General features: G+C 40.1%; 1 protein-coding gene across 1 annotated transcript; it reads left to right on the forward strand.

The window, feature by feature from the left end:
• The first annotated feature begins 1839 nt into the window (after positions 1–1839).
• Positions 1840–18597, forward strand: srpx (sushi-repeat containing protein X-linked). Its single transcript, XM_046404681.1, has 10 exons — positions 1840–2079; positions 7406–7462; positions 9591–9779; positions 10891–11067; positions 11574–11700; positions 11819–11940; positions 12640–12819; positions 16592–16725; positions 17634–17755; positions 17863–18597. The coding sequence occupies exons 1-10, from the start codon at positions 2019–2021 to the stop codon at positions 18044–18046; spliced, it is 1353 nt and encodes a 450-aa protein (XP_046260637.1). The 5' UTR covers positions 1840–2018; the 3' UTR covers positions 18047–18597.
• The last annotated feature ends 1391 nt before the right edge of the window (positions 18598–19988 follow it).

The following is a 19988-nucleotide window of genomic DNA, read 5'->3' on the forward strand; positions in this document are numbered from 1 at the left end:
GCTGAAGCGGTCATTATGGTCGGCTGAACCCACATGTGATTACAGCTTGGGAGATCTGGTCTCGCACTCACTTTGCCACACGCCTCCCTTTTCTGTTTCCTGTCAGCATCAGGAACACTTCAACACCTTCATGTGTGGACTCGCCCCCTCACACACCACTCTGGGTCTACAACCAAACCTCAAGCTTGTGCAGGGTGAAATTAAACACTGATTAGGCTTTCAGCAGCTCTGTACTTTCACCCGGCTTTCCTGCTGCGTGTTGTGTATGTGTGTGTGTATCTCTTATGAAGCAGAATAACTAGCAGCTATGCATGATTTGCCATGCAAATGTGAAGCCAGAAGTGTTCTGCTGTCTAAATGCTATCACATGAACTCTTACAATATAGTTTTTTTTTTATCATTTCATCAGATTGGTGTTGACAGGAAACAACTTAGATCCAACTTGACTGCCTATAAAATGTTTGCATCATTAGGAAGTAGGAAGTAAAGCATGTACTGTTTTGTTTCATGTGTGATTATGCAGTGGTTTAAAATGTTCATAATGACCCAAATACCAAAGTCACATCCCTGTGGAGACCAGTCAGTGTGTTTAATCTCCTCAGGATTAGTACGGATCAACCAAAAATCCTTATTTGTTAAAGTCTTTTGCAGTCTGCGTTTTCCTCTTGAAAACAGACATTTCTATAAATAATAAGATTATATAAATTTCATTCATTACTTTGCAGTTATTTCCATGATATGTCAAAATATCTGCCATGAAATAGACTCACCAATATGATTAATTTGATAACAAGAGAGAAACGCAAGCGTGCAGTTGCTATGCAGATTCAGGATAACAGGATTTATTCACTGGTGAGCAGGTGATGCTCGTCAAGCAGAGACAAATTACAAACATGCATGGAAACACACATACACATACACATACACACACACAGTTTATGTTTGCAAAGTAAAATTCAACCTTGGCTCTTCGCTGGGTTCATCTTTCAATATCATTCACCTATAGATAAAAATACAATCAGTCTGCGCAACCAGTTTGTATTGGAGTTTTTCCTGTTGCCCCCTAGTGGCTGAAAATGTATTAGTTCAACTTTAAGGTTAGAGTTTTATATCTAAATACAAACAAAATGAGTAAGTCCAAGTGCTTATTTTGGACAAACTTGTTGATCAGTTAAGAAGTTATTAACTGATTGGTTGCTGACTGTTAAAGTGCCTACAGCCATATCAGTCATCTTGGCAGCAAGATGTTATTTTACCTTATTTGTAGAATTTACATTCTTTATGTGTCGTTGGATTATTGACGCACACTGCGTCATATACTTTGACTAGTTTCCAGTCTTTCTGGTGCCTTGACATAACTACTAGCTATCTGTGACCCCTTAGATGTTTAAGTGACTCTGCCAGGCAGAGATTGTTTCCTACGTGTAGTTCAAATGAGGCACTTTTCCTTTTCAGATGATGTCATTTGGAGGATTTTAAAGGCCTGAAGAGGTGGAAGTAATAAATATTTAATGTAATGTTTTAGAAAATACATTTTTGATTCTGTCCTATGCAGTCCATCATTATTTCTTTATTTTTTTTTACCCCTGGGATTTATTATGGGGGTCCTGATCCCCAGGCTGGGAACCACTGGTTTAGTCTATAACACTGTATAGTATTTTTAAAACAGTAAATGTTTTATACTGTAAGGATACTCAAGTGAAGAACTTCATATTTGCACTTATGTAACAGAGTAAATGCACAGCAGGTAGGGGGACCTTCCTGAGGAGAACTGGGCTGCTTTCTGGTGGTTCGGTTGTTTGTGGTGATAATCGTGTACATGTCACAGTTGGCCCACATGGGTTGGCACGGCCTCCTGGGTCTGGCTCGCCTCACGCCGGCGGTCCAGGCTGACTGTATTAGGAGAATCCTCCCCTGTTTCTGGAGCAAGAGGCGGGCCTTTTGGAAAGTAGGAATGCGCTTGAAGTTTTCCTAAGCTCCCCTTCACATGTTGAGGAGCGTCCGTTCCGCGTCTCAATATGGACATGTGGCCGCTGGTGCTCCTGTTTGTCCAGCTCTGCTTCTGCTCCGGTTATGAAGGTAAGGACAAAGACCCCCATTCATTTCTTAGACAGCATTAACCCTGCTGGGGCCAGAGGGATAACATAATCGAACAGATTATGTTTGGACTGGTGAAAAATTATCGGATATCACCGATTTGTGAGTAAGTTTGGTAAAAGGCTTTAAACTTGGAGAAGTTTTTGGATTCGTCTTTGCGGTGCACGATGCATTTGAGGCTTCATACCCTCATCGCTGGCTTATGGTGAACCGCGTTTTTGTTTACGTGGAGGGGGTGGAAAGCGGTGGGAGTGCAGTGTGCTTCTGGGGGACGTTTCTGTGCACAGATCTCAGTCTGAGGCACTCATGAAAAGCTCTGCAACTGCAGTGTAAGTTTCATTACTTTGTCTTTTAAAGATTCTGTCGCAGCGACTTAGTTACTGCTGAGGACTTTTGCATCTTTTGAGTGTCGGTCAGTCTGGAGTGCTGATGAGTTTCTGTCCTGGTGTTGAGTAAGCACAGAGGGACTTTCTCTCTATCTGTCTCGCACACGCACGCACGCACACACACACACACACACACACACACGCACACACACACACACGCACACACACAGAGAGAGAGCCTGAAGTAGAGCTTCAACCATTGGTCGATTAACTGATGAGTGCATTGCCGGAAAACGAATAGATTGATAAGTTATTTTTGATAAATCAGTTGAAATCAGATGGAGATACGCAGGGCATTGTGTGTAGCCTGCAGTTAGGAGCTGAAAGGACTTCAAAGCTCAAGTCTGGATGGAGTGTGTGTGTGTGTGTGTGTGCCTGGAGATGGTTTGAGAGTGGCTCACCACTGCTGCTGTGTGATCATACAGGCTGAAACATGAATGCAAGCTGCAGAGCAGATTTACAGTGACAGACTAAAAACTGCCTGTCGAGCTGGCAGCGAAGACTCTGGTGTGTGTGTGTTTGTGTGTGTTTATTAGGAGTTTATTTTACAGGGGTGTGTTTATGTTTGTTGTGGTTTTCAATTCACTCATTTATCAACTGAGAGCGCATGAATGACCTCTGGGTTACAGTGCACCAGAATGACCTGCTTGAGATGTGGAATTCATTAAAGAAGCTTCTTTTGCACCTTTTAGGCTTTTTTAATGAATAAAATCTTTAAGCTGGCGTGTAAGTACAGCTGAGCAATGAAACCAGCTTACAGGAAGTATCTGTAAAAGCCTGGTCATATTTTCCGTGATGATTCTCGTGCTGATGGGAGTCTGGGGCATCTTGCACACACACAGGGAGTAATTTGGAGAAATGCCAGCAGGCAATATCACTTGAGAACAGTCACTCTAATACGTGTTCAGTGCCTCTGCTATAAAAAGGAGCAACACAGAAAAATAATCTCTTCCCGAAGAGATAGAAAAAGGAAAGCTGAAGGAACAAATCAGCAGTTAATTAATGAGAAATGAATCATTTCCAATTAACGCTGCTGCTAATTATTTTTTTTTATGTCTCTCAGGTAATGTAGTTCTTTGTCCTATCCAAGGGGCTGCTGAGCAGTAGTTGATGAACGACACAAACCAGAGACAGCTAAAGGAAGAAGTATGCAAAGCACTTTTGCAAATAAATCTTATTATTGATAAACAGCCATTGTGATTTAAATATGTATTTTTAACAGACACACTAGCCAGAAAATAAGTGAACATATCATAATAACATATAAAATAATACATATTGTGGTAAGCTGTGGGTACATCACTGCGAATAGTTAGTATTTGTACCTTATTGTTAAATGTCAATGGAGATTAAAAAAACAAACAAACAAACAAACAAAAAAGCAGCAGCAGTTTGTTCCTCGGGGTCATTAGCTCCTGATGTGATAAAGAAACCAGCAGCAGACATGTTGGTATACTGTTTAAATGGAATGGAAATCATTAGTGCTCCAAAAGAAATTATGCAACTCTAATAACGACATGTTGAATTGAGGGATAAAGGAATGACCCATTTTATTTTCTGCTTTCTTCCTCTCTGTTAGCCTGTAGCTACACTTCAACAGCGAGCGAGCCTTCATATAATGACAGTTTATATTACAGAGAAAAGCTAATTGGAATGTCAGCCTCAGGAATTTAAAAGCTTATTCACTCCCACAGGTTTGTGAGGGAGACAAGCTGCGATGCTTCCTGCACTGTTAACATTGTGACATCCTTTTCGCTCTGAATACATTTGAAGTAGGGGCGATGAAGAGTAGCATAATGCTGGCTGCTGATCTCACCTCATTATGTTGACATATTAGTTAGATATGAATACAGAGGAGTCTCAGATCATATATTACAGGGCGAAATCAGGCCCAGCTAATTAAACCTAAATGCAGAGCGGCAATGCCTGCAGATTCAGAGCTTCATATCTAACTCGAGTCACCTATGGGCAGCAAAGGTATCTGTAGCAACCGATAAGATAGGTGGATAAAAGCACTGAGGATGTGTGAGGAAAGGTGGATGTAAGTGGATGTAGTCATCTATTTCTACATAACTTGTCACCTAGAACATGTACCAAATAAAAGATTTTTATTTCTCATTGACCTTCATGTACGACAACCAAAATGCACAAAACATGCATGTTATTGTCTCTTTCTCTCATGCTGCTGCCACAAAAGGTCTGGTTGGGCTTTTCAGAAATGTCTCAGTTTTGTCTAATCAAGCACATTTTCTGCTCAATACAGAGAGGTTTACAAGGATGACACGCTGCTGTCCTCGTATGTCCTGTCACCTCCTGGTTGTTTTTGTGAGGGAAGAAGTCCGAACCAAAAAGTAGGAATGCAAAAATAAACAATTCAAGACAATTAATAATTAAACATTCTGTCTTTGGTTCTGCCTTGCATGCCGTTGAGTTACTGTTCACATATCCCTTGCTCACTAGTTACAATAACTGAGCGTTTTTACAGACAGCAAAATAATAAATGCGTTTATAAAATCAGTCGGCAGCCACTTGTCGGAACTGTCTGAAGGTTCTCAGACATCCGGGTTGTGGTGTATCTGCAGCAGAAGCGCTAACTCAGTGACAATTGGACTTTGAGGCTTATCTTACAGCTCAGCACTTCCTAGTGGACAATATGGGCCATATACTGGATAAAAAGTCTTTTCATCGTCCTCTAACTACGTGAAGCATCTGGCGTTGTTCCTACCTGTAGTGTGGGTTGCTGTGTTTCTGTATCTGTTGTCAGAATAAATTTTACTTGTGTTGTGTTTGTGTTTACTAGTGTTTATGTGGATATGAGTCCCTCGGGTTATACAGTCTGGTGAGATAAATGGTTATTACAGCACTGTTTGTTTTACTTGGCTCGTTAAAAACTATATACATATGGAGTATGTATATATGTGTGACAGTTATGTGGGTATTATTGTTTGTCTTCCAATAAAAATGTACATGAAGAGGCAGTACAAGCATTAAAAATGAAACTCACAAACAAAACAGTAGCCTTAAAAGAGAAACAAACTGCTGCAGTGATACTCATTTCTTCCAGTTAAAATTTATAACACTTAGAACGCTTTTTCTGTCCGAGTTGATTGGGTGACACCTGGAGATATGAACTTTTGCAGCAAATGTGGTTTAACATTTGAGCAAACACTCCATTGGTAGTTGTTTTGTGAGAAATAGGGTAACTGTTGTATCTGTGTACAGTGCAGCCAAACAAACTCATGTTGTTTTGATAAACAAGTGCAGACGGGATGCATGCATTCCCACTCAGTGGCAGGACGCAGTAAAGAGGAAGTTGTTACCTTGCCCAGGAGTTAGGGATGTGCCGCTTAATGTCGCCTGCTACACTTCATTTCTTCATCAATCCTGTATCTGCTACTTCTTGCTCCTTTAGTCCCTTGAAAAATTAGAAATGATCCCCTGATAGACACTTTTTTTGTATTTAATCAGTTTGGGTTAACTGCAGTGATAAATAAATTGCACTTCCTGGAGCTGTTTCACATTGACAGCCATCCAGTGCTTCGTTAGTTCAATGCTCTTAATGTAAAGCAGAAGGAGATGGATAGGGATAGTGAACAGTAAACAGTGAGGTTGTTATCAGTAAAAGTGAGAGGATTAATAAGATTGCAAGTGCATTAAATGGCTCTTACAGAAAACAAACATTTTAAAAGTAACTTTAAAGATTAGAGGACAAGTACGCTGTGGTGTTATGCCCAGTCAATCAAACAAGTAGCTACTCTTTGCCTGGAGGAGCCGCAATTTGTTTCTGATACGTTTTCATGAACATGTGACTAACATTCATTCTGAAGGAGACACACACATACACACACCTGTAATTAGTTTTCCATACCTTTCCTTGCCTCCCTCCTTCCCTCCATTTAGAGCAGACACTACAGTTTTCGCATTAGACAGCTAAATCTGACTCACTTGGTATGTGGGTTTGTCCTGTGCAAACCATACTGTGTGATCTGACTGCTAAACCTCAGAGTTTCTTGTGTGTGTGTGCGTGTGTGTGTGTGTGGGCGCGCATGTATTAGATGGCTTGCAGCATTTTGGTCCAGACAGCTTTTATTAAACTGACAGAGAAGCCATGATTAGGAATGGGGGGGACGGTATGTGAGATGTGCTCACAGTATTAGGTTCAGTGACTAACATGCAGCTGATATATGAAGCTGGAGGAGGGACGAACTCAGAACAGAGGACACATTCACACTGAGGTTCATAACATCCAGCAGCCAAGATTGAACACTCCTCCCCATCCTTTAACCCACTCCTCACCCATTTCCTCTTTCCTCTCTGTTTTTACTGCATCCAGACTCGCTTCCATGCACCCATTCATCCTCTTTCCTAAAATAGGCCTGATCCTCCTTGCTCATCACAATTCCCCTCACATTTGTCTTTCACCATCACTCAGCTGTCTCCTCCACCAGCTCAGCAGCATTCAGTTGCTGCTATTGTATGGCTGAAATATCTTTCGCTCAGTCTGGGTGATCTGTTCACTGTTAAAGTTGACTTAAAATGGTAAGTAGGATCGATGGGAAATTTTTTGAAACAAAAAAGGTTTCAAAATAGTTTCACTGCTTTCATTTCTACCAAATGCAAAAGTGGGCCACAAAAAAACAGCACTGGGTTGAGCAGAAAAAGATTCATTTTTCAAATCAGAAAAGGAAGATCTTTTGAGATTTATTCCTTGTGCATGTGGTCTGTCCAAAAGATCCATATCCCTCCATAGTCTGGTTTAAATGAAAAGTTAAGCAATGCTTTAAAGCTTGTCCTTGGTGCTGTTTTGCAGTAAATTGCCACACAGGTCAGCCCAGGACAAAGCTTTCAAACATTGCCTAACATTTTGGATGCAGCTCTTTTTCTCGTATTAGTTGCTTTGTATTCTTTTCTTTGCTCCCCAGGGTCAGGACATTACTCCTACGGAGATGACGAGGACTGGTACTCTCGCAGATATAAAGGTGACTATGTGCCGAGTTTGACACTGTCAATACGTATAAACATTCACACAGTATGCTTTAGTTTAGGGACTGCTTATGTTGAGATTAAAGTAAATCTGACACAGACAACAGCTCTTTTTCATTTTACCAAGTTCCTCTAGTCTTAAAGTCACAATGACATGGCATTTAGAGCATCATTACCAAATGTGATATAAGAGTGATACAGACTGTGGGTGTGGTTTGGTCGCTAGAGGGATTTGGAAATATAATGTTTGAGTGGATTGCTCAGAAGTGATCATGACATAGCGAATATACAGTAGCTACTAGAGAACTGTACACAGCTGTTCACTGTTACCTCGCCCCCCGCATTTCCCTCAGCAATGTTGGTTAATCAGAAACAGGAGTAATACACAAATTACAGCACAACCATAAACAATTTTCAGACACACACCTGTAACCTGTGATACAGCTCTGTTAGCTGCTTCAGTTTGGCTAGCTAGCGTGACCAGCTAGCTAATGGTCGGGTGTAGGTGGTTGTCTTATATCGCTTTTGATTAATTCAAAGTTTTTTCAGAAATATTTAAATGTTTTATTGGAAGAGAAAAGTATAGGATGTTAATGTAACATTTTTAGACATATAACTTATTTTAAACACACCTCTGCTCTTTGATGGGGCTCACTTACTCTGCTATATTGCATAAGTAGCTGCGTCAAATCATATTCAGTTGGATTCATTAATGCTTCTTCAAGATCTGTCATCAGAAATATATAATTTTTAACAGGCAGAGAAGAGAGAAAAGTCATGTTTTTTCACATATATTTGGACCATATCAAAAAATAACTGAACAATATTATATGGACGGAATTAGAAAAATGTATTTGTTTTTTCCAAATATTTCACTGTGTCTTTAAAGAGCCTTCATTCAATGGCAGTTAGTTTAGCCGTTTTTGTGAACTGTCTCAGTTACGTCAAAGTTGCTTCCAGCTTTAAATTCGGGGTCAGTTAGACACGGAACATTATAGTCCAGGCCAAACCAAACTCCCCCCTTGCGTAAAAGCTCAAATGTAGTTATTTTCTCTCTAGTGGTTATGAATATTTTGCCAACACACACACATACAGAGAGAGGGAGAGAGGGAGCAAGGGAGGTTTGCTGTGTAATGAATACTCATTTTTATTCCAGCTGGAAATTAGCCTAAACTGGTGTGTAGTCTCCTCTCCAAGTGTGTGCTCATATGTGTACGTGTGTGTTGCTCCACAGGGCTTGTGTTTGTCCTGAGCCAACAGGAAATAAAATGCAGATTTTGATTTCCCTGTATTGGAATAAAAACCTTGTGGCCCCTTAAACTTTTACACAAGCTTGTAGAGATGGGTAAGAAGTATCCACCATTTGAAATAAAAAAGCTGAGAGCAAATGTAGTTCACTAATGATTCTTAAAGCAATAGTCTGACTTGTTGTGCTTATTCAATTTCTTGATGAGAGTTAGATGAGAAGATCAATACCACATGCATACCAGTCCACTTAGCATACAGGCTGAAAACAGGAAACAGCCTGGTTCTTTTCAAATGAAGTAATCAAAATCCACCTACCAGCACCTCTAATTAAATATATTTATGATATGCCCAGAAAGTCAACTCATTTAACCTAGGACATAACGACACATAAAAATACTTAAAATACTCTTTACTCTCACATAATTTGTGAGAGTAAAGATCCTAGTAAGCGGATTTTATTACCTTTGGACAGTTTAGTAAAGTAAGTTTTGGGAAGACATAGTACAACAGAAAGCTGACACACACACACACAGTATTCAGAGACTTAAGTGCTCTCTCTACACATCATTATCTGTCTTTCCCTCAAGTGAGACTATCTTCTTTTCCTCATGTGACACTGCTGAATTATGGGAAGCTGCAGATAAGGTAATGAGAAATCCACTGTATCTTACTGAACTCGGATGATGGGTGGATTTTCAAATTTTCACACTTAAGAAGAAAGCCTGTCTTAGCTTTTATGGTCTTCAGGTAAGTGCTTATTATTGAACACTGACATTAACAGCAGCCTGTCCCGCTCCAAGGCTGTAATATTAAAAACATAACTGCCTTGATGCAATGAAGAAAAGGTCAGTGTGGCTGTCTTTGTTATATTTGTAGGGACACCGTGGTGTGCGCCCATTAAGGTGAAACATGGTGACGTGAGTTGTCGCACACCCAGAGGGGAGCACTATAGGAACGTGATGGGGACCCGCTGCAAAATCCGCTGCAAACAGGGATACGAGGCCCAGAGCTCAGAGGTGGTGTGCATGGCCAGCAAACACTGGTCCTCTAATTATGCCTGCCGAGGTAAGAACTGACACCTGCATGAACATACACATATTGTGTCCCCTCCACACACGTGTATTAAAACACCTGCGTACTAGGTTTGACTCATGGATTCCTTACAGTAGTTCTTACATTTCTGAGCAAGTTCATTCTTGGCCCAAATCCACTTGCTTTTTTCCACAGCTTTGAACCACATCTCACTGTGAAGGAAATTGTTTTAGGTTTTTTTGTTGTTGTTTTTTTCTTTTTTGTTATGCATATTATTCATTCAGATTTTAAACATTTAGTTAATTAAAACTACCTCTGAGCTAATGTTCATGAGTTTATAAAAAAAATGTGTTAACAATTACATGGATCAGTTTCTTCCCCCTGAGCTCTGTTCTCTGGCAGGGTGTGAAACCCCTTTGAACACAGTATTTAAATCACTAAAGAATACTAATGAAAAATTACTGTCACCACTGCTGTTGCAGTAAGGTGTGGTTGTGCTCTAAAAACGATGCTTTGTAACATTAACACACATATAGAGAGATGACACATCTCTTCTTGCTCACACTGTGAACACTTGAACATAAAAAGTGTGATAAGGGCAAGCCATCTTTGAGAAAAAGTATTTGACATGTTCTTTGAGTTTTTAGATTGGTCAAAGTCCCCTCTGTTAACATGGAGTAGGAGGGGGTTATCTTTCTTATCCTGTACTGTGGGTGGTATGAAAGTGACGGCCTCAAAAGGCTCAGCAGTTCACAAGCAAGAATGGAGTGAAATACTTTGTGAAATATTAACTGACTACAGTATCGTCGAAATGTATACTGACATGGGCTCAGGAACACTGGACAAACTGTTGCTGGTAAACACATTATAATAGAAAGAATATAAAAAAGAATATAATATATATATCCAGAAAGAATATAAAATTCTGTTTTTAATTCACACTTTACACAGAGTCTCAACTGTTTTGAAATCTGGGTTGTAGAAAAGACCAGTGGGTAGTGGTTGTGTTTTGATAAAATATGGAACTGTATACTGTATTATTAAACAGATGCAACAGATACCCAGACAGAAGAACTTATATAGAGAAGTTCAATCATTAACTCAAAGCAAGCCCTCCATCAACACTGAGCTCTTTTTCTGACAGAGATCCGCTGTCCCAAGCTGGACATGCCTGCTAATGGTGGCTACAAGTGTTCAGATGGCTCCTACTTCAACTCTCGCTGTGAGTTTTTCTGTTCCCCTGGATTCAATCTAAAGGGCCAGAAGACGGCAACATGCCAGCACAACAAGGTGTGGAGTGCTGGAATCCCCACCTGCGTTGGTAAGACTGTGTGTGTGCTTCAGTTTTGTGCATAGTTTCATCTCCCACATATTGCTGAGGAGCCTGCAGACTGACACATGCAAACACATAATGTGGCTTGTCTCTAATCACTAGAAAATTATAAATGTTTTTCACGTCCTTGCAGCCTTGGTCTGAGCCTGAAAATGACTTGACTGTTTTTCATGTTGTTATAAGGCCTGCTCATATAAATGACTGAAAAGAATTGCAGCCTTGGTAACAGTGGTCAATCACAGGGTTTGTGTGTATACAGACTCATGTAGATTTCACATCCTAACAGTGCTGTTTGTGAGATGACATTGAGTCTCCTGTAAGGACAGCCTCAGAATGATGATTCACCTTACTATTTTATGTCATATTAAAAAATTATTAAGACACTTGAAACCAAATCTTTTGTTGGGATTGTAATGTGGAGGCAGTTTGTGACAGCCACGTAATTTTTATACATTGAAATGTGTACAATGTGATGTGACTCTTTCTCTCCGTAGATGTTGATCCTCCAAAAATCAAGTGTCCTAATGTGAAGGATAAGTGGGCAGAGCCAGGAAAACTGACGGCAAGAGTGACCTGGGACACACCAGAGGGTGTAGACACTGCAGATGGCATCCTTACAGAGTCAGTCTCACCTCCATTGTCTCATTTTGCTTCAGTGAACTGTTTTAATCCTGTTGGTTATCCCACTCTGAACATGCAGATCATGGTCAAAGATTAAAGCAGAGCCTGTCATTTGCAGTGTTATCCTGAAAGGAAAACCTTCAAAATCAGACTTCCCAGAGGGGCTCCATAAGATGTCCTACACTGTGTTTGACCGTGCAGGGAACAAAGGATCCTGCCGCTTCACTGTCAGAGTGCGAGGTAAGCTTCTAAAGGCGGAGTAAGAGATGGTAGCTTTTTAATTATCTGTGTGGAGTAGGATTTTTTTTTAGTAAGACTTTTTAGAAATCTCCTGGAAATAATAATGGGATAAATGGAGACTGTGTTCAATCGTTAGGCTTGTAATTATATTAAGTCTTTCTTTTATTTATTTGGAAGTTATATATTTCATTAGAAGTAAGCTCCTACAGTCACACTAGCAGTTTGGTTTGGTTGAACTTAAGGACAGCAGTATTTTGAGCTAAATGCTAACATCAGCATGCTACCTTGCTCAGTGGCAGCGCTAACATGCTCATGCTTAGCAGATATTTGCAGTTTGCTGTTTCCACTGTTTTGAATGTTCTCATGTAGATATGATAACATCAACCAAACACAATATACAGATTAAGCTGATAGGATTGATAGTTCATCCAGTGGAGAACATGAACATATGAACCAAATTTCATGGCAAATAGTGGATGAAATAAAACAACCAACTGAGAACGCTACCAACACAGCCATGTTGTTAGCATTGATAGTAGCAATTTAAATTAAACAAATTTGCCTCAGTTTCTTTGAAATTGAAGGTATTTACTCACAGAAAATGCCAAACATCCTGTTTTTTCTTTCCTTTAATGCCCCCTTTCTGCCTGTGGATGCTTCCTGACATTTTGTTGTACATGTGTTCCTCTTACTGTGCAGTGCGCCGCTGCAGCCCATTGTTTCCCCCTGACAACGGTTATATGAAGTGTGACAGTGACAGTGACAACTACGGAGCCTCTTGCGAGTTCAAATGCACCGGCGGCTACGAGCTGCAGGGCAGTGCTGCCAGAGTGTGTCAATATGGACTTACCTGGTCTGGCACCGACACAACCTGTGCACGTATGTACTGCATGCAGATAAAACTCACTTACTCAAATACTGCAGTAGTTTTTTTTTTTTAATTTAATGTTTATATTTTTAATTGCTCATCACAGTTTTCAATATATTTTCTGCGACAATAGACATATATCATTGAACGATTTCACCTAAATGAACGTTTCTTTACATAGATATTACAGACACAGAATATCTTTATTTAGATTGATAAACATCATATTTGTTATGCATGACACAACTCAAACGGGATCAGAAAGTAATGCCATCCTCCTTTAGAACTATTTACCATCGTAATTTCACAAAATTCAGAACTGTCCTTCTTTGTTTTTTTATAAAAAAAAGTAATTATGTAGTTATTAATTAATAGTTATTATATTATTATGTGTAGGTCTGTGATAAAGGTCGATGATTTAATAAAGGAATTTAGAAGATGGCACCAGCTGTATCACACAGATATAGTTTAATTTACTTGGTTAATTAATACTTTGACTCCAACATCTACTGTTACTGCACTGTAACAGTAACTGCACTCCATTGATTAAAATTTGCATGAAATTACAACAAGCAGCAGGTCAGATTATATAAATTTACCTTTTTCGGCACAGGGCACAGCCCACGAAATCCTCATGCCTACTCAAGTTTGCTTATTTAACACTGCTGGGGGGCTATCAGGTGTTCACGCCTTTGGGCAGATTCAGTAACTGCATTCAAGACTGAAATTAAGAGTGGTTTTGTGATGAATTCTGTATTTTATAAGAGCCAAGACATTTTTCCTCTTCCTAGAGAAAATAATCCACGCTTGTAAGCTTAAAACTTTTTTGTTTGTTTGTTTTAATCTGCCTAACTGGAGCTGAATGAAAAAGTGAGCACTTTTATTATAGATCAGTTTGATCAAGTTAGCATTTTGCAGAGGGTATTTTTCAATCGTTTATCCATTACCTTTGACTAACCATTTCAACTGGAGAGGTACCGGTTCACCTCTGGGGCAGTGCCTCTGTCTCTCCACATAACTGCATGTGTATATGTTTCTGTGTGTTTATGTAAAACTGCTAACAGGGGGAAAAAGAATTTTCCCAAAAGGTAATTATATCACAAAGTAATTGTGATATTTATTTATTTTATCAATAAACCGCACAGAAGAATCACCCAGTATTAGCAGAGGTACACAAGCATCGCTATGGCGACAGATTCAAAATTCTAGTTGAAAGTCATCACGGTGCATCGAAGCCAACGGAATTCTCGTCTTTGAAGCATTTGAACCCTATAGCCTATAAATAACACTGACAAAGAGAGTTCATTTCACTCTTTGGAGTATAACCAGCTCAAACTCACGCGAGTGACAGCACATTTACCACAGAAAAGACACATTTCAGAAAGACCGCTTTGTTTTTGTTCAAATTATTGCAAGTTTGCAACTGCTCCTTGCACTGTGAAGATGAACGGACAAGGAGAAGGACAAGTAGGTTTTGGAGATGGGCCCATGGAAAGACAAGCACTGATGGTGCTTAATATGTTTTTCAATGGGCAAGGAGACAGAGACGGAGGTGCACAAGGAGATTGGGGAGAAGTCTGGAACTTCATACCACCATTTGGAGTCCCTGGACCACTCTTTCCACTGTGGAACAACATGGCTGCCAACGAGGCTCACCTTGCTCCGGATGCTGCTCCAGATGCAGCTCCAGAGCCCGTGGGAATCAACCAGCAAATTCAACAAGAACAACCGCAGCCCAGTGGATCCAGGCGACGACCTCGTGAAGAAGATGATGAGGATGAGGAGAGAAGCAGCCGACGATTCAGATGGTGGGATGAATTTGCAGATAGCGACTCAAACAGCAGCTGGGACAGTGAGGACAGTGATGAAGATGAGGCAGTGTCTGAACAAGAGGAGGAGGATGATGAGGGAAGCAGTCAAAGACTCGGGTCACAAGATGAAACAGCAGACCGCAACTCGGACAGCTTCTGCTCTCGTAAGGCCAGCGATGAGGTTAAGAATGAGGGAGGGTTAGAGGAAAAAAAGAAGTACCCACCTCATGAGGGAAAAAGAAAGAGGGGAAGTGATGAGGATGAGGAGAGTAGCAGTAAGAAATTCAGGTGGTGGGATGAATTTGCAGACAGCAGTTCAAACAGCAGCTGGGACAGTGAGGACAGTGATGAGGACTAAACAGTCTCTGAAGAGGGAGAGGAGGACTCACTTCCTGGATTGACAACAAGAAAGAGAGACAAATCCAGACTGTAACACTACCACTCACTGCGACAGATACCTCCTCTACCTCGGTGAGGTGAGGACAGTGATGAAGATGAGAGAGAGAGTGTCAAGGGAAGAAGACAAGGATGAGGAGAAAAGCAGTCAAAGACTCAGATTGCAGGATGATACTACAGACCGCAACCCAACGGTGGGTGCTTTACAGAAACCCAGAGCCTGAAGAGAAGAAGAGACAGACAAGATAGAGAGGATGAAACAGAGAGAAAGAGAGAGAGAGAATCATATATGCAATAAATATGCAATAAAACGTGAACAAAATTAAATCTGATAAATATGATTTAAATATGATTTAAACCAGCCTAGTGCTGTCCCTGTGATCCTAGTCTCCTCAGTAGAGGAGGCCAGGACCGTTTTCAATCAAACTGATCTCACAGAAATCTGTGACATACTCACGGTTTGTTGACACTGCATTATGTGGTAACGACACAGAATGTGGTAAAGTTATACGCGGGCACCACAGAAAACAATCCCCATAGAAAATCATTGCAAAGCTTTTTCGTGTGGGCACCAAAGAAATCAGTGCCGATGGAAAATGTGAATGAGGGGATGGATTGTGGTAATTACACTACACACTACCATATGGAAAATAAAATTCTTTTTGATCCCATATGAAGTTGGCTAAGGATTACATGTGATCTGTTGTGAAAATAAAGAAAATAAAGGCATAAATGGAAAGCCTATACACCTAGCAGTCGCATATATGACGTAATGGTCACCGAACAGGCACTACCAAAGCTAAACAGATGAGGCAGTGTCTGAGGAAAAAGAGGAGGATGAAGAGGGAAGTAGCTGCTCAGTGGATCATGTTTGTGTCCCCCAGCAGCGTAGGCCTATAGCAGCGTAGCTATGATAAAGATTAAAGTTAGTCAGCGGAACACCGTGATTAACCCTTGTACGTAAAGAGGAAACATCATTAGCTTGAACGAAATGAAATCTGTCTGATAAATATGATTTAAACCAGCCTAGTGCTGTCTCTGTGATCCTAGTCACCTCAGTAGAGGGTGAAAAGGAACGGAGCCAGGACCGTTCCCTGCAGGTCTCCCTCGCTGCAAACCGCTGTGTCAGAAACACAGTTCTGTGCCCTCACATAGAGTGCATCCAGAAAGTATTCACACTGCTTTCGCTTTTTCCACATTATTTTATGTTACAATCTCATTCCAAAATTTAAAAAAAAAAAAAAGATTAAATAAAATTTCTCCCTCAGAATTCTACACAAAATACCTCTTAATGACAAGGGGAAACAACTTTGAATGAATTTTTTTCAAATTTATTAAAAATGTAAAACAAAAAATGTAACATGAGCGACACAGACACTGTATTATGAGGTATATGAGGTATATTATGGATTTAATTTCGTCTGCTCAGCAGCCAAGAAGAATCATATTATGCAGCATCTTGCTGGAATATAATGTTGTATGAAATCTTGCACTCTTGTACTGTGTGTCATATCTTGTATATATATATATATTATATCTGTCCTATCACCTAACTGTACATTCAATGTCATCACAGCAATGAACATTAATGTGGGAGTGCGTACGGCTGCAGCACTGCTGGACCAGTTCTATGAGAAACGACGACTCCTCATTATCTCGGCCCCTACGGCTGCCAATCACAATTACCGCTTCCAGATGACTAACTTACAGGTGAGACGTGACTCACAAGGAAAACATTAGAGAATGTAAGGCGAAGGGAAGAACAGGAGTAAAAGAAGTCACTACTCTACTTGGTCTTCAGGACTGCAGTGTGTCTGGCTTTCTTTCTCGCTTTGCTGCTTAAGTGGGACAAAGTAGTGAGACAAATAAAAAACGGGGCGAGGCGAGTGTTGTCCAGATGAACAGAAAACATTGAGGTGATGAATAAGCGATACTGACACTGGTTTTGATAAGGCTATTCTGGGGCTACATGTGTCCCCACCTTGTCAAAAGCCATTAAATCAGAACTGTCTTTAAACGTCGAACCTTAGAATGTGACTGGGTTATCAGCTGAAAGACAAGACTGTGTTTTTGTTATAATCAAAAGAGTAACTTGAAAATAGGGCTTTTTTATCCAGAACGTACTCCGTGGAAACAAATTGCCTCTTTGGATACAATAAAGTCTATTATTACTGTGTATCGCTGCTCTGCAGTCAGAAAGCACAAACCATAGCCTGTACCCTAGAGGGTACTTCTGGGAAGAGCTCAGCTAATTTAAAAAGATACAAAGATATTATGATTTGGTATGAATATATACTGCATTTGTCTTTAGAAGGAAAGTAAAAACAGAGGTAGGATTAAACATTGGTATGAAGCTGATCTTTAGTATATTAATGCCACAATGACCAATGACCTACCAGCTACAACACGTCAAATGACAGGACAATGCCTTCTATAGACTAGACTATGATCCCTGATTATCATGTGCATGTGTGTGCAAAACTACAAGTACAGTACATATACAAATGCAAACTTGACCGCAGTATAAACTGTTCAGTTTTCTTTTGCCTGTGAAGGAAAAAGAAACAACAAATTATAGATTGTTCCTGTTTCTGTATTTGTTTTGTTTGTGTGGACAGCCTGCACAATGTGGACTGGATCTGAGGCATGTGACTGTAATTGAGCTGGTTGGGACTTACCCAGCACAAATTGGACGAATTCGACACACGCTGCTTCCGCCAGGCCTGGCCTTGCAGATCAGGTACTCACCCAGACACACGCACACACACACACACACACACACTCTCTTTCACAACACGTGTCTTTGGTTCATTTCACCTGCATACTGAGCTGTTGTGCCCTTCCCAGATTGCTGCTCCAGATTCCTCAAAGGTCTTTCCAAATGGTACTGGTAGACAAGCAGGGCATGGACAAGCAACGCTACCCTTTTCCAATCACTGCGGCTGAATTATTCACCACCATTGACACGTTCCCCCTCCGCAAGGATGAGATGGTGCTTCAGCAGGAGGCAGACCAGACCTGTCAGTCATAAAACCCTGGACTCTGAGCAAATCTATGATCCTTTTCCTTCTCAGTCACAGGAGACAGGACCTGCTCACATCTTCTCTCTCTATCCATATGTCGAGCACTCCTACCTGAACTCATTTAGTCCCATATCCCGAAGGTGTGAGTGTGTCCACGTGTGTTTGCCATCAAAGATCAAGATGTCAGTCATGGTGCTGCTCTGAAGCAAGATTTATTAAAAGACAATACTAAATGGAATGGGTCTTACAGCGCATTACAATCATATTGATTTCTGTGTCTTGTCTGTCTGTATGTTGTATTATTATTATTATTGATATTTTCAAATCAGAAATTTGTTTTATTATTTTGTACAAAAGGTCTTTCTACTGTAAGAACTGGAAAACTCTTTTCCTATTCAATATTTATGTCTCAGTTCCCTAATAATAATGTATTCTGACACTCTCTGGAATACTGTGTGTGTTTATGTACCGGACAGTGACTCTACTCTGTTAGTACATTATACATCTGTGTCTGGATTTACAAGATTTTGATTAAATATGTCTGTCATTGAGGATGTGATCTTCAGTGTGTCAATGTGATTGCAGGAGACATGCATGACAAGGCAATAGATAACTGAAGAAGGGGAATATTTCTAAACATTTCTTTTCTCAAAACAACAAAAACCTTTATTTCATCCTTTTTCCAGCTCTAAAGCTTTAAAGCTCTAGAGGAGCTGATTAGCAGACTTTTTTCCCTTTATACTAAGGTTAATTTAGCTAATTGGAATATGAGAGTGTCGATCTTTTCATCTTATTTTTCATATAACCAACTAAATGAGCCCACTTCCCAAAATGTAAAGCTATTGCTTTAGGCTTGTAAGTTCATTTTCCTTGTTTCAGGATAGGAACACTTGTTTACAGGAAACAAACTTGTTTCACTGGCAGATGTTTTCTCCTGCAAATCCAAAGAGATGGAAATTCACTCATTTTCTACTAACTGCATTTCCATTTTTGAGTGAACTGTACCTTTAAACAGGTAACGCTTGTGATGTACTCAACAACACTTGAAGAAAAAGCAAAATAGCCAATTTCAGGCATTCATACAGAGAAGCAGGACGTATTTGGGATTTTTGATCAACTTGTGGTTACACGGCTGTTTAATGAAATAGGAAAATACCTTAGCGGGTCATCAGCAAAGGTATAAACTTTTTTCCTATTTTTGTATGTATACATGTAGTATGTCGCGACCCTGAGGGATAAGCGGTATAGAAAATGAATGAACATATGTAGTATGTCATAAATCTACAAAAGCACAAATAGTATTTGAATATTGGAAGTCTTATCCAACAAAAAGGCAAACTGTCAGTCTATGGAAACTTGCATTTTTATTTCAAAATACTCCTATAACACATTTGGGACAAAATAGGCTTGAATACAATGAGTTTGATGTTTTGAAACCAGACACAACAGAGATAGTACATGCTGTACATCAAGAGTTTCTTCAGTAATCAGATATTGCCTCTCATCTAAAGTATTTTGCACAGTGAACACCATGTATTATTACTATAGTTGTGCAGTGTGAAGCTGTTTCACTCTGGGAATTCGAGGCAGAGGGTCTTCCAAGGACAAGCGGACAAAATTGGCATTCCACATGAAAAATGATTGTACAGAGTTTAACTCGAGAATCGCTTTTGTGAATAGTGTGATTCATCACAGAATGGTGGATCGCAGAGCCCAGGGTGACAGGGACAAGGTGACTGTCACTGAGTCATTAGTAGGCTCCTGAGATGAAGGCAGCTTACCTCAGTGCTGACTCATGCTAACACTTGGCCCCATCTCAGGATTTCTGACAATGCATTTCACACATCACATTTTTCTTCTGAGGTTAAAATGATGTCATTATCAGTGCTTTACATAACCTTCTGTTGTTCTTCTACCTCTGAATTATCTAATACCATGCAGTTTCTATTG

Source organism: Scatophagus argus, chromosome 11 (genome assembly GCF_020382885.2).
Source record: "Scatophagus argus isolate fScaArg1 chromosome 11, fScaArg1.pri, whole genome shotgun sequence".
In the NCBI taxonomy this organism is placed as follows: domain Eukaryota; kingdom Metazoa; phylum Chordata; class Actinopteri; family Scatophagidae; genus Scatophagus; species Scatophagus argus.